The sequence below is a fragment of the Callorhinus ursinus genome, unplaced genomic scaffold, assembly GCF_003265705.2.
Source record: "Callorhinus ursinus isolate GAN/ISIS: 27379988/994484 unplaced genomic scaffold, GSC_fseal_2.0 scaffold6, whole genome shotgun sequence".
Lineage (NCBI taxonomy): Eukaryota > Metazoa > Chordata > Mammalia > Carnivora > Otariidae > Callorhinus > Callorhinus ursinus.
Window position 1 is genome coordinate 17662032 of NW_027397068.1, and position 15822 is coordinate 17677853.

The 15822-nt window shown below is 40.2% G+C and overlaps 1 protein-coding gene across 6 annotated transcripts in view; it reads right to left on the reverse strand.

Annotated features, from left to right (window-relative positions):
* Nucleotides 1-15822, reverse strand: part of GPR63 (G protein-coupled receptor 63) — a 244894-nt gene that overhangs the window by 144528 nt on the left and 84544 nt on the right. For 4 of the 6 annotated variants that reach the window (XM_073893659.1, XM_025860320.2, XM_073893658.1 and 1 more), the window contains one exon: nt 8818-14622. The exons of the other annotated variants lie outside the window; for them this stretch is intronic. In XM_073893659.1, the coding sequence (XP_073749760.1) occupies nt 13216-14478 (1263 nt within the window). In that variant the 5' untranslated portion in view covers nt 14479-14622 and the 3' untranslated portion in view covers nt 8818-13215. Of the gene's footprint in view, nt 1-8817; nt 14623-15822 lie in introns of those variants that run through there. 6 annotated transcript variants of the gene reach the window in all.

Consider the following 15822-nt stretch of genomic DNA (forward strand, 5'->3'; position numbering starts at 1 on the left):
GAGCAAATGGCAAATTACTGGTGACTCTTACCACAGCTATGGTTTAATTTTATCCCCAGGCAGAGAGCAAAATGGAAGCCATTCAGCTGAGAGTCAAGTGCATGAGCCAATGTCTGAGACTAACGCAAGGCTGGCTGCTAAGAGACTGAACACAATTCACAAACTATGTTTTGATAGGACATCTGACTTTGGGTTCCTAGCCCATGGAACTCAGGGAATGAAAAGGGCAGTGCGAGGTGGAAAGCTTCATAAGTTAAGGAAGTTGCTTTACTTGAGCTCTAAATCAACTCCCAGAACCCCAAAACTTTGCTAACCTGAAGCAGACTGCTCTAAGATATTACTATTAGATAGCTCATTCTCCCCATACCCATCTGAGATGTAGCTATAGAAACAATGGACGAAAGAGAACCTCCTAAATGGCAGACCAGAGATCAGTCACGCTGTTTATTAAACCTTCTGACTCAGTATATCTTGGTGGGGCTTTGAACTTTCAATCAGCTAACTGGGCTTACACACACACACGTGCACACACACACACACACACACACACTTGAAATATAGTATTTTAGGGGTAAAAGAATCTGAGATATAGGCAACTTTGGGCCCTGACATATATCAATGATTGTCACTCATTCTGCCTCCCCATAAATTTCACAACCCGGGGTACATAGTTCATCAACGACATAAGGATACCAAGGCAAATCTGTCTTCTAAAAGTATCGAAGAGGGGCACCTGGGTGGCTCAGTGGGTTAAACGTCTGCCTTCGGCTCAGGTCATGATCCCAGGGTCCTGGGATCGAGCCCCACATGGGGCTCGCTGCTCAGCTAGGAGCCTGCTTCTCCCTCTCCCTCTGCCCCTCCCCCTCACTCATGCATGCTCTCTCTCAATAAATAAATAAAATCTTTGAAAAAATAAAGAATAAAAATAAAAGTATCAAAAAGAAAGCTGGGCCTGCACATGGGGTAATTCTTCTGGGCCACTATCAAATAGAGAATCCCATCATCCCAGGTGGTTTCCTCTTTGGGATACTCTGGCCAGAAACAAAGGGGTCACTACTGGCTTTATTGTGGCAGAAAACACTGTGTTTTTACCAAAACTCACTTCTTCTTCATCTGGGCAAACACTGCAGGAAGGTGTACACATATGGCTGAATGCTATCCAGTGGAATGTGGGGGAGAACTGATGAACACCATTTCCAGGCTTGGCCCACAAAAATCTCCCAGGTTTCCAGGCATGGTACCTCATTAATCCAGTCTGCTGGGTGCTGGCACAGTGGAATTCACATGCTGAAGATGGCAGAGCTTCTATCATCCTGGTTTCCTGGGCGATTACTTGGCGATAATCAGGAACATCTGAATTGGGTTGTTATATGAAAAACATGAACTATTCTTGTGCTAAGCCACTAATTTGAGGGGTTTGTTTTCACAAAAGCTAGCACTAATTTAATGAATATACAGATTGACGTTTGTGTCACATTCGTGGGGCCACAGTAATACACCCAGAGTTTTGACTGGACAAGGGGAGATGTAACCAGAGTCACCTAAGGAAACATGGCTAGAGAATTCTAGTTGTAATGAGAAGGAAGCAAAACTAACTGCTAGAAAAGTATCCCCAAAAGTCAGGATCAAGTAAGGAAAGCATTCACAAGAGAGTAAATAACAGGGAGCAAGCCAGGAGGCCCTTGAGTGAGTTGGATTGCTGAGCATGAAGACAATCAGAGCATATGGTGTAGACTGAAGAGAGAGATGTGAGGGCAGCAAAGGTCTGTTTTGCACAGGTGCCCTTAGAGGGAGGCCTCAAGGTGTAATGGAACTGTGCAAATCCAGACACTTTCAGCCCCATCTCTCACAGCCAGCTCTGCATCCCATTAGCTTGCTGAAGCCTCAACTCACTGGCTTCATTCCTCCAAACCCCATTTCTCAAAGGTTGGTTTACTTCTCAACTTATTTTTTTTTTTAAGATTTTATTTATTTGCGGGGGGGAGAGAGAGAGCACGAGCAGGGAGAGCGGCAGGCAGAGGGAGAAACAGCCTCCCCGCTGAGTAGGGAGCCCAATGCAGGGCTTGATCCCAGGACCCCGGGATCATGACCTAAGCCAAAGGTAGACGCTTAACTGACTGAGCCACCCAGGCACCCCTCAACTTCTTTTATTTAACTTAGGTCTGTACCTGCCACACGCTGATAATGTTTTCATGTTCCACATCCAAGTCCTCAGCATATCCACACTTCATATTTGAACTTTTCTGTAAGCTAGTAATTGTTGAGTACATTACTGTGGGTAACTAACTCCTATCCAGAAGAGAAAGAACCTGCTGTTTTCACTATAGTGTGAACTTTACACTCCACAATTCCACTGTTTGTTAGCCCCTTCTGGGATTAAATTGAAAGCACCCAGATGAGCACCCAGGATGCAGAAGGGGGCAAATACCCATGAAGTCCCCTGCTTCTGGGGCATCAGGACTTCATGACAAGTGCCACAAGCCTCTAGGCATTCCATGATCTTTTCACCAAGCTAACATTCCTGAGGAAGGAGGCATCCAGCTTTTTGTTAAAGGTCTCAATAGAAACTTTGCCAGCCTCAGTCCCTCCCCACTACCAAAATCTCGCCTGTCTCTAGTGGTCCCCATGTCTGAACCTCTTCCCAGGAAGAATCCCAACACAAAAAACTACCATTGTTTGGATTACTGAGATCTCAAAGGTCTTTTTTTTGCCCCGGCCTCTAGGAACTGTATGCCTGTAAGGACAAGGACCAATAATGCTTAATAAGGATCTTTGGTTCATTTCTTATGCTGCTTCTTTGCAAATGAGTAACACATGACTTCAGGTCATAATGAGAATATTCGTGTTTTATTTTGTGGGGTCCACCTATGCAAATTATCGGTACTGAGGAGTGCTTAGCGATGCTGAACCTAGAATACACCAAGATGAATATGTGATGAATAACGTGGACAGATCACCAAAGCTCAGGTCCAGAAGACCACAGAAGAGTTAAGGACAAACTAAGGACAGGCCCAGAGGCAACAGGATGAATCACAAAGTCCAAGCTAGGTGAAATAGGACAATCAGATTCTATAGGAAAATCCTTTATGAATGAGGGAAAAATAAGGTGAAGAAGACAAGAAAGCTTAGGTAAGAGGATGTATAGACGGCACCACAAGATAAAACCTGAACATCGCGTCCGCGCAGACAAAGGTTTGAACTGAACGTCGTGTCCACGCAGACGAGGGTTTGAACTGAACGTCGTGTCCGCGCAGACGAGGGTTTGAATTTTTGCATCTCTACTTTATGTATCCTATGGCCTCTTAAAATTCAATTAACCACTTAGAGCCTTAAAGGGCTTGTAAAATACAACAATATCTACATCCTAGAGTCATTGTAAGAATTGGTGCTCATCTTGATGAGTGTACTTTATAATTTCACTATCCCTTCACCCACCTCTCCTCTGGCAGTTTGTTCTCTATTTAAGTCTGTGTTTTTTTTTTTATATTTTATTTATTTATTTATTTGAGAAAGAATGAGAGAGAGAGAGAATGAGAGGGGGGAGGGTCAGAGGGAGAAGCAGACTCCCTTCTGAGCAGGGAGCCCAATGCGGGACTCGATCCTGGGACTACAGGATCATGACCTGAGCCGAAGGCAGTCACTTAACCAACTGAGCCACCCAGGCACCCTAAAGTTTGTTTTTCTCTACTTGACTAACATAACATAATAATTTTTAAAAAAGTAATACCAAAAATAAATAAAAGTAAAAAAAAATTAGAGTCTTTATATTTAGACGTATATATTACTAGCATTATAAATTAGCAGGCATCAATAAATGGTGGCTGTATTAATAAGATTATTTGGTTGTGAACTTTCTATTTATTTTTTAAATTTTAAATAGGCTCCATGCCCAACATGGGGTTTGAACTCAAGGACCCTGAGATCAAGAGTCACATGCTCTACCAACTGAGCCAGCCAGGCGCCCCCAGTCATCATTTATAATACTTACCTTGCTTCAGCCAACAATGAATCTCTATTTAGTATTTAAATCTTTTAGTATTTATTCATTGAACAGAATAAGTAAACCCCTTTTCTATGTAAAAGTCTAAGCTAACTGCCAAAAACACAGTACTACCCCATGCATGCATCATGTCACCTGTTTTTATGTGACTATCCATCTTGGTTTTAAACTGCCAGTATTTTTAAAGATATTACTAAATATAAGTCATCTTCATTTCTATACAATATTACCCGATTTGGCTGCCTTTTTTGTTCTCCTAAATTTTTTTTTTTTTATTGAACCAACCCTTTGTTCTGGAACCATGTTAATATACCTTTTGGTCTATTTATACATGTCACATCTTGGGTTGACTTTTTATTCCAAGTTTCTTCCTGGCAAAGACAATGATCACAGTGTGCATACTTAATAAATGTTACATAATAATAACCATTAAATGTTCCTTAAAATCTTAAGCAGCTTTTTATCTTTAGCTTTTACTTTGAGATAATTATATACTTCCTCCAAACTATTTATAGCTCCCATCAGGAAGAACAGCTGAAAAAAAATGTGTTCCCAGTCCTGCCAAAACTATGGTAAAAGTGATTTAAACTCTGAATTTCTGTTGCAAGTGTTCAAATGGCATTCAACATATGGATGTCTGAATCCAACAATAGAAAACTTTTCCCAACCAAAATCTCCTTGATGGAGGTGGTTATTGAATATAGCTTGTCCATACACCATCATCATTCATTTACCAACAAACAGATATGCAAAACAGTTACAAAACACACCTTGTCCTTCCTGTTACGGTCCATCTGTATCTGTGCTCCTCAGCCGCACCATGAATCATGTCCTCCTCCCTCCCTTTGAAGCACGAGCCCCAGCATATTTAGTCAAGACCACAAGATGTAGTCACAGATCACCTTACAAATTAGAGGAACAGAGGACCTCCTCCATGACGTGATTTGCACATCCCAGGGTGAAAAAATTATATACATATGTGCACTACTCTTGGGGTTGCCAGGTTTAGCAAATAAAAATTTAGAAGCCATATCCATTCTATACAATCATGCCCCAAACCAGCCTAGCCACAGTGTCTGAAGACCCCCAAATGAGAACCCTCAGTCAAGGAAGCAGGTCCACCTAGTGGGCTGGTCACTGGATTTGGAGACTGAAGACTGGGGTGCTGGTCTCAGATCTTGCCACTAGAAGCTGTTTGGTTTAAGTAAATCTATTATGATTTTTACTGCCAAGATCCTATTATCAAAAAGTCCATTTCCAGATGTTTGGGAAGCACTACCCTTTGTGAGTCACCTTACTAGGTGCTGGGGAAACAATAGACAAGCACAGTGCTCTGCCCTCAGGGAGCTTAGTGTCCAGCGGGAAAGAAACCTACGAACTCAAGGGGGAAAGATGGGGCTGGAAATCAAGACCCAGCAGATGTCTTCTTTTGTTCTTGTTTTCGTCTTTTGGCTCATTGCATCTCGGTCAGATTACATTTCCCCTCAGTATGCATACGGTGCATCTGGTTTTACTACCTATTTGTTTTCATGAGAAGCCTTTTGCCCTCAACAGATCAAATAGGACCCACTGTTTAGCAATAGTAGCCTCCACACAGATGAACATGAGCCTGTGACGTCTTGCCATCTAAGCCAAACATCGTTTCTGAGACTATAAATACTTTTGGGGAAGTCGTACAAGAAAATGCCATCTTTCTTCCTGTCTGTCAGAGAGAAGTGCCATTTGCAGTTACCCTGCTCATCAGATGTGTGTCCTGGAAGAGGAGGTGAGAGCAGAAGGAAATTCTCTAGCTACTGACAGTTTCCCAAGGAGTCCCCAGCATCCATCAAGGAAAAGTTCTTCCAGCATAGGTCCAGAGGGACAGAAGTGACAGCAATGCTTACCAGAGCAAATGGGGGGTATGCAGACCCAGCTTAGGTCCCCTCTGAAGTTTAAGTCCACACTGAGAACAAATTGCTGGCCCACATACCAGGAAGCAGCAATTCCTGGCCTCGTCACATTGACCTGCCTGGGTTCTTTTGTCCAGGAGCTCAGCTCTTTTTTTTTAGTAGTAAAGCTTGGGTGAGGAACTAAAAAAAAAGAAATTATTTTCTTTAAAATGTAAACATTCTATTATTATTCTTTCTACTAATAAAAATGCACCTATGCAATTAAGATATTTTCCAGAACCACATATCTGGCCTCTGCTTACTTGATCATTGGTTTTTCCAAACCTAGCACCCTCATTGTCCAGCCCTTCTCTGTGTGACGGTGAAATCGCACTGGCTCGAAATAGAAGGAGCTCTAAAGTTGGGAGCTGTCAGCTCGGTTAGAATCCCAGCTCTACCTCTTCATTGCTGCGGGAATTTGGGCAAGTCATCTAGTTGTTCTAAAACTGTTTCTTCATCTGTTTATTAGGGTATAATGTATTTGACAACCTCTAATAGAGGTCCTGTCACAGATGGTCAGTAAGATAAATTACACAATTTAAAACATACTTTCATAAATACATAGTAACAAACTACTGTAATGGGTTTGGGGTACAGTTTCTTTCTCAGTACAAGAATTCAGTTGATTAAATAATTCTAGTTAACTACACCAATCAGGAAGGCGTTAATGGGCGTCTTAAAACACTGCCATCTTACGTCAGGCTGAGAGAGATCTGGTGACACAGCAGGATTGTCAAAGCCGGAACAGGCAAGCCAGGGCTCTTGATTTCATCACCTCCACCTGTTCACCCCCAGTCTTAGCTACTATACCTAAATGCTGGTAGTTTAAACAAATTGGTACATAATTGAACCCCAGTTGTGCACCAAGATAAAAACTTTCCAAAGGGATTCTGGGATCTATGCAATTGAAGGGAAGTAGTGGGTATCTAAGTGTCCCCAAAATTTCTGCCACAGTCAGCAAATTCCATGAAGGTTCTGTGCTGTGAGAGATGGTGTATCCAAGGCTGCCAGGGGCCCAGTCAGCTTACCAGTCTCTTTTCTGATATAGCTAAATATGGTTAATGACTTAATACCAAGAACAAATTGATCTAGGTTTTATGTTAATATCCACAACTTTGTGTATAGGTTTTGCTGCTATGATTATTTATTATCTAGGGCATGTAGAGTAGTAATGATCCAGTATGATGTTCAGTAAGCTCCTCTCACTAAGGACTCAGTTCTGTTAGCAGAGAGTAATAGAAGCAGGAGGCATAGAAAAATATGAACTTGGCACTAGGCCAAAGCTTTGAATCCAAGCTATGCCTGAAAAAGTTACTTCATCGCCTGGCAACAGTTTCCTCAGCTGGAAAAAGAAGAAAATACTGTGAATTAAAGCAGATAAAAGTAATTTTGATATAAGTGGCCAAAAATGGCACCCATCATTATTATTAGCATACTTTTATGCTAAGAGTTAGTACTGTTATAACCTTAAATGTTTTCAAATTCCTTAAAAAGACATCATCCTTCACAAGTATCACAAATAATGAAAGCTCACATAGAAAGGAAGTTGGTTTACATAATCTTCTGATTAACTGACTATTTTTCCCTTTTGGGAAGTTTCAAAATAGATACAGTGAAAACCAGAGATAAATATTGTGATGATGTGGATTTGAATAGAACGCAGTCAGAATGTGCACTCCACCCTCTGCCACAAGCGTATCTCAGTCATTTTACTAACCTCAACACAAACTGAATTTTTTGGACTAGCAGTACAGCATCATAGGAGGGTTTTATTATATTTTAAATTTGAATTTCACCATTGTAATCGTCTTTTGCTGTGTCAATTCGGATAGGCTACAGTCCCCAGTTCATCCATCAAACACTAATCTAAGTGTTGCTGTGGAGGTATTTTATAGATGTGATTAAAGTCCATCATCAATCCACCTTAACTAAGAGAGACTATCCTAGATAATCTGGGTAGGCCTGATTCAATCAGTTGAAAGGCCTTTCAAGCAGAACTGAGGTTTCTCCCAGGAGCAGAAAATTCCACCTTGGGCAGCAGTGTCAGCTAGTACCTGTGAATTCCAGCTTGCCCTACCTGACAGCCTGCCTTTGGGATTTCAGATTTGTCTAGCCAGTCCCACAATCATGTAAGCCAGTTCTTGCAATAAATGTCTTAATATCTTCTACCTGTTTCGCTTCTTTTGTTAAATGCTAACTGATATAGCCGTAAAATTTTTACTTTTTTGAACTAAATCTAATTGACTGTACCTTGATATCTCAATTGCTCCTAAAGGTTCTCTTTATTATGTATGAGTGAAGTAGGGTTCATGGTAGATGAGAAATGGTCTATTTTCATGGTAGGTATGAAAATGTTTTTAATTCAACATGTTCCTCTACTTTGCTATATCTTTCTTTCCATTTCAGAAAAAAAAAACTATCAAACGTAGATTCAATGGCAATCTTCTTTTGTAACTTAAAAAGAAATATGTTTTACTATTGCATAGGAGTGAGAAAGAAGAGAAAACTCTCATATCTAAATGGCAAGAAGGTGAAACCCATTTACAAATAACTGATATTTCCTATAGATTTAAAAGTGGACTTTAGAAAGGACTTATGTTTTACAAATGGAAGTGCGATCTGAAATCATTTTGTCAAAATAGGAGCAGACATTGTCATGGTTTTGCCAAGTGATAATCCAATTTTAAATAATTCAGCAGTAAAATTTCCATAATTCTCCTACAGAGAATTCCTTAAAACCGTTTCTTAATACTAGTGGTCTTTTGCCAAGTTTCATCTCATCTTTAACTTCTCTGAGAACTTCTAAAACTAGAATATAATTATATACACACAGGTTTGAGAGCTAATTTGAAAATAAAAACCCAAAGGAAGCACGATTTAAAACTCAACTCAGATTTTAATTTAACAGAAAGTATTACTCATGACAAATCTTTCTAAGATAAGATAAGTAGTCCTTTTAAAAAAAACTCCACTTTTAGAAATGTTAAATATTTATTCATTTTCTTATTGGGAGCTCTTTTCCCGGTTATAATAATATGCACAAATAACCATACCTTCTTATTCTTGAATTACAACCCAGAATTCAAAGTGGGTTTTTTTTTTCATATAGGTCAGGTACTATTGTAAAATAAATTAATTTTAATTACAAAGGACTAGTACCAATATATAGCTAAGAAATGTATTACCATTTACCTGTAATAACAAACATGTGCTTTAATATTTTTATTATTTGAAAACTGAGTCTTCAACGAAGGCAGTTTAGCAGGACTAATGTTGTGAAAATAACTTTGAATTAAGCTGTCCTTTAAACTTAAAAACCATAGTAGAATAAAATGTCAAGCAAGTAGAAATTCTTCTGTGATATATACATAAATATTTTCATGTAAACAAAAGCAAAGATTAAGAACAAATTAAATATCTTTGTCAGCAACTGAAATTATACAAAGAGTAAAAAGATTATCTTATTTTCTTCATGCTTCCTTTGAACATGACTGGCATAAGCAGAGCAATGGGAAATTCGATGAATTGTACATTCCCCTCAAACTCTTCTGGAGATTATATACAGTAAAGACATCTCTCTAGAGGAAAAGAAAACAGAGGAACTAGACTCTTGAAAGTCATGACTTTCCAATACTAAATGACTCCTTTTGCTCTAGTATGAAACAACATGGCCCATCAGAATTTTGCCAGCTGAGAGAAAATACAGCTAACACTGGCGAGACCCAGCACTAACACGCCTGGCAGCAAATTAGGCACAACCTTGTGTCGATTCTCCTGTCAATGTGTGGATGACCCATGCACTAGGAGATAATGAATGGCTTCCCACACTAACATTTTTGTGTAAAACAATCTTAAAATGGGTATATTTTCAACAGGAGTGCTTCTTGAAGCACCTGTGCTTCAGGATCAGGGACCCAGGGACCTGCATGGGAATGCAGAGTGTTCAACGAAATAGTGTGCATTCCTGGGCCCAACCGCAGCCCCTCTGGGGAACCCAGACCCCTGTATTGTTAACAACCACTCTGAGAAACAAACAGGGTTCTAGAGGGGAGGGGGTAGGGGGATGGGTAAGCCTGGTGATGGGTATCAAGGAGGGCATGTACTGCATGGAGCAGCGGGTGTTATATGAAAACAATGAATTGTGGAACACTACCTCAGAAACTAATGATGTATTGTATGGTGACTAACATAACATAATAAAATAAAATTTAAAAAAAACAAGCTCCCCTGGGAATACTTAGACACAAATTCCTATTAAAATTTAAATATCACTACTCCAGACTACTGGGGATTTCTTTTGACTCTCTCTTGATCGTAGATATTTCACGATCTCTCTCATGCCTCTTACCTATTTGCCAGAAGGAAAATGAAAACAAAAACATTTCTGATTATGTCTGTCAGCGGCAATAATTAGTAGTGGTATTTTTCTTTACCCCCTCAAGAAAATACAGGGGAATAGGAAAAATAGGATTCTGCACCTAAATTTTTCAAAGGTACATCAGAGTACATTTTTTTTAAAGTTTCCAAAATGTATACATAACAAACACGTTCAAAATGATTTGTAAACTGCCCCCTATCAAGAGTCTCCAGTGTAAAGAGATCTGCTGTTGGGTGGCGGTGCTGAGTTCCCACTAAGGCCCCGCACAGTCTTCTCTCACAAACATGGAGCATCTCAGCAGGCACCCCGAGCTCTCGCTCTTGCCCAAGAGTGCACTGCCTACCAGGCAGCACAGAAGTACCCAAGGACTGTTCATAAGAAAGGACAAAGGAAACAAAGCTCAGTTTCAACTCCTATCACAAAAGGAGTCTCAAGACCTACTGCCAATATGGGAGATGAATACAGATCATGCTTCATCAGAGAAAGTCTAATTTCAAATAGACGTATTATTATCCGCTTGAAATCCAGTTTATATTGAAAATGGAAAGCATGATACACTTCCAGGTGTTCCTAGGTATCTACTACAGTGTTTATGTTCTGTAAGATCCTTAGTGGACAAAAACAATTTTAACCTGTGAATAATATAAATTAGAAACCAAAGAGGTAGGTGACTATCAGCAAAGGCTGATCCCAAAACAACATGCTGAGTAAGTGCTTTGAGTCCCAAAAGAGTTTTTTAACTGGAAAATGAGTTCTAAAACCATCACAACTGCCTTGAGAGCAGGGTTCCCCAGGTCCTTCAAGATGTCATCTATCTTCCAAAGTCCTAACTCCTGATACAGTGCTATGGGCTCTTCCAACATTCAGGAGACATTCCATTTTGAGAAACAGCTAATAAGTAAATTGCAAAGAAGTAACACTGGAGACCAAAGATTGATGCTGACGTCAGCCAAGCTCTTCACAAATCTCTACTCTCACATGGAGGAAAGCACATTAGAGTTGGGCAAGATTCATCTAATCCAACTCCGTGGTTGTAAAACTGAAGAAACAGAGGCTCATTTTTACCACTGGCTCACAAAGCACTAAAATGCTGCAAAGATCCTATAAAAATCCAAAAAGTGTTCATGTTAACTCAGCTATTTATAAAGCCCATGATGTGGCCAAGAGGCTACACTTTCAACCCTAGTGACCTTAGTCTGCAGCCCCATCCCTGTCAGCTGTTTTATAAAGTGTGTCAGTGGCCACAGAGCAAGGGGACCAAAGGCTCTGGATGTACCTGGTGGGGGGGGGGGGGGGCGGGGCAGGTCGTCGGCAAGAGAAAAATAATTTGAAACCCCAGACCTGCCCTATTAAAACTTGCTCTGTGCTCAGACCAGGACTTATCTTTGCTTCTTTGTAGGAGACACACTCTTGAGCACATTCACAAACTCCAGCTCTGCTATGGGCAAGCCCTCAGGCAACAGTGCTATTTTGCCCAGAACATTTAGAAACGACTGGACAACTGGAAACCTCAGACCCTGCAAGGCCAAGACCCACATACAGCTGTATTTAACTTCTCCATAGTTGTCAGTCACTTATTTTGTAGACCAAAAAAATCACCTTATTTCCTTATAGCCTTATTTGTCTGAGATTTTTAAGTTCCACTGTAAAAGGGTAGTTGTGATTTTTTTCTATTTTCCACACTTTCTGTAATGTTTTCACATTTTTTTGGTAATAAAAAAAGTGAAACTACTTTTAAAAGGAAGGTTTTAGTCTAAAAAAATTAAAGATACAGAGTTCCTTCTTGACTATGAAATACTTAAACCCGAATGGTATGTCTCTGTGGCACAGAAGAACAGCAGTCTCAGGATTCTGACAGACTTTCTTGGATTCCAGCTCTACCATTAACCTTGGGCAGGATTTTCATCTCTCTGAGACGTACTTTCTTCGTAAAAAGAAAAAAAAGAATACCTACCTCACAGGATGCCGTGAGGATAAAAATGCACAGTGCCTGGAAGATGGCAGGTGTCCAATAAATGGTAGGTCCTTCTCCCCACTGGACTCAGTGAGAATCCTTGAGTCAAAGGAAATACCACAGCCCATGCCAGCTACCTCCTCACTGCCTCCCATTTACATTTGCAAGGATGCCCTGTCTCCTCAACTCAGCTCTGAAGAATTGCTATTGTGCTTAGAAGAATGTCTACATTTTTATGTTCTCTCCTTTAAAACTCAACATGCAAATAAAACATTTTTTAAAAACTATCTTCCTAGAAATGATAATGCAATGTTCCCTAAAGCACAACATGTCATGTATAAAAACAATTCTGAAAAACATGACTGAATTAGTTTGTACATTATTTCTTAAAGTGCACCAAAGTAAATATTAATGACCTTTAAAATGTCACTAACTGCCTTGGGTTATTTTTTTCAATAAAAGTAAATATTTATCTACTGAGATGTATGTGGTTTTGGCTCCAATGTGATGACAAAAAGCAGCAATGTCTTCTGGAAAAAAAAAATGATAAACTTAATTAAGCATACCTTAGCAGCAACCAAAACACCTACAATTCAATGTAACTGCAGGCTCAATAAAGCACAATCTTGATTCCTGCTTCAAAAACAAAATCAATCAAAGAAACAAAACACCATCTCCCCACCCTAAATCAAGGATTTCTCTTGAACCCTGGAGGTAACATTTGTGATCATTTCCCTACTGCGTATCCTTGGTAATAGAATTATAACTAATCACCACTCTTTCTTTACGCTGAGTCCGCGCGCGCGCGCACACACACACACACACACACACACACACACACACACACACAAACCCTATAAAAACCAATAAGGTACACTTGGAGAACCCATGTAAAAGAAAATTCAAAGTCAGATGAAGAGCAACCATCACCCCAAATGTCAGGCAGTGCCAATATTCACACCACTGTCCGGTGTTCCCCACACACATAGACAGCACTGGGACGTATCCGCCGCCGCGTGTGACCAGGAAGACGTGGCAACAACTTGAAGGACTTGGGCATCATATCCAGGCAGGCGTCATGGAATTTCTTAATCCTCCAGTAGTAAATCAGTGGGTTCAATGCAGACTTGAGGTAGCAGAGCCAGAGTAGCCAGGTACTAATCTCAAAAAAGTTGTGCTTATAGTAAAAGTGCTTACTGAATGTGGCCACAAGGCTGTAAGTGGTGAATGGGGCCCAGCAGACGATGAAGACAGCAAAGAGAATCAAAATGGTGGTGAAGGCACGCGTTTTAAAGCCCATGTCAATGCTCATCTGGAAGGGTCTCTGTAGACTCATAAGACCCAGTTTGCTGGCCTGGCTGAGGCATATACCCTCGGGGTAGCTGTGGATCCTCAAGGCATTGTGCCGAAGGGTGTTGAGGATGCCCATAAACGAATACAGTATCACCAGGAAAGGTAGGAAGAAAGAAACTAGAGAAATCAAAATCACATAAGCTTGGTAACCAGGGTTGGTTGTATATCCAAACACACACTGCGGGGCTCGAGAAGGGATCTGCAGGTCAGGGTTTCCTACAGCCAAAGGAAAAGCTATACAAAAGGAAGCCACCCAAGAAACTGCAATTAGAATCTTAGCCCTATATGGATTTAGCTTATCCTGCCTCTGGACTATAATAAGGAACCTATCGATGCTAATGATGAGCAGGATGGCTACTCCCTCTATCACAAACAACCAGAAAAACATAGCAGATACCCTACAGAAGAATTTCCCAAAAATCCATCTTGTAGTAACAATAGTTACCAAGGCGAAGGGCATGTTCAGCACTGCAAGCAACATGTCTGCGAATGCCAGGCTGGCAAGGAGGATGTTAATTGCAGAGCGCATGGCAGCTTTTTGGTAAACCATCAGGCAAACAACCAAGTTCCCAAGGAAAGACACAGACAGAATAAATATCATTATAGCAGAGAGGATGATCTGGAGAGGCAAGTTTAGGCTCTTAAAAACTGCTGGTGTTGGGGGTGCAGCTGTGCCATTCATGGTCAAGGAACTCCCCATCCCAGTGGGAGCCATCGCGTCCATGCTGTATCTGAGCAGCGGGCCAAGGCCAGGATGCTGGAATGGTGGAGGGACCGTAATGTTCACGTAGGTGTTTTCATAGACTACAAATGTTGTGTTGGTTGCCCCAGTTTGGGACGCAGTCAACACTGCAGAGAAGACCATGGTTTCAGCAGGATGGAAGGCGTGAGCAGAGATGTGGGTGGTCTTCAAGCATGTCAACACAGAACAGCAGTATCATGTTTCATTGATGGAAACACATTCTGGAAAACGGACAAAGAGCTCCATCTTCCATAGCAGTCCTTTTGCCTGAAAACAAGCCCAAAACACAAAAAGCCAATGAGAAATGGGCTTTGTAAATAATATTTGACTTCTTACCTTTCATCGAGAAAGACAAGTTTTTTAAACCTTGAAAAATACTTAAGTCTCTGGCCTCGTCAGTGCTAAAATATGGTTGTTCTGTTTTATATTTGTCAACCATGATGGAATTTTCATGACATTTATATATAAAGTGAAAATGAAGAGAATCAAAAATGTATCACTGCCTCAAAAGCAAAAGTTATAACCTTCCTGTTAATTTTTCTTTGAAATTTCTAATAGCAGCATGGCCTTTCCACAGTCACTATTAATACAGATTTTAGTATCTGATTCTCCTGAAAGTACTAATATTTTTCTTAATAACTCTTTGGTACAGGTTCATATTCCAGTTTTACATTAACACAAAACTATTTGGCAAAAAACACTGAACTCAGTTTCCTACTGATTGCATTATAATCACACACTTTTGTTCTCTAACATCCATATAAGGAGGTACTAGGTTATTTTCTATAAAGGTCTGAAACAAGTTCCTGGCTTTCTATTTTTTCACGTTTCTTCTCAGAAATCTCAACACCAACCATACTGGAGAAGTTATTCAAGAGGAGAAAAAATTACATGTAAAAAGTCTTGGTCATATTTTCCAGAGTTTTTCTTTTTCTAAAGCTCTCTTTGCTTCTCATTCTGTCTTCTTTCCCATGCCCACCCACTTCCATCCTTTAATTTCTGATTTATATATTTTATCTTCTCAATTTCTTCTCCCTAAAACCGACTTGATTGTATGTTAGCAACTTGATAAAAGATGTCAAACAAATAACAAAGATGGGAATTCTAAAGAAGATAACCAGAAAAACATTCAGGTGTGGAGAATCTATTATAGAAAACTTTCAAAAATATTTGGTTATCTTTTTTTTTAAGACTTTATTTTTAAGTAATCTCTACACCCTACATGGGGCTCACAACTCTTGAGATCATGCATGCTCTACCAACTCAGCCAGCCAGGTGCCCCAAAGATATCTGGTTATCTTTGCTCCAGTTTATCACCTTTCTCTTACCCTAGAATTTTCCATAAGGGACTTTCTTAATCTACTACTTTACTAAACCACTTTTGTGGCATGGCCTCTTCCTTCTTTACTGGGGAGGCAACCTCTTTAATTAGAAAGACCTCTCTTTGGATTTATGAGCAGATGCCTT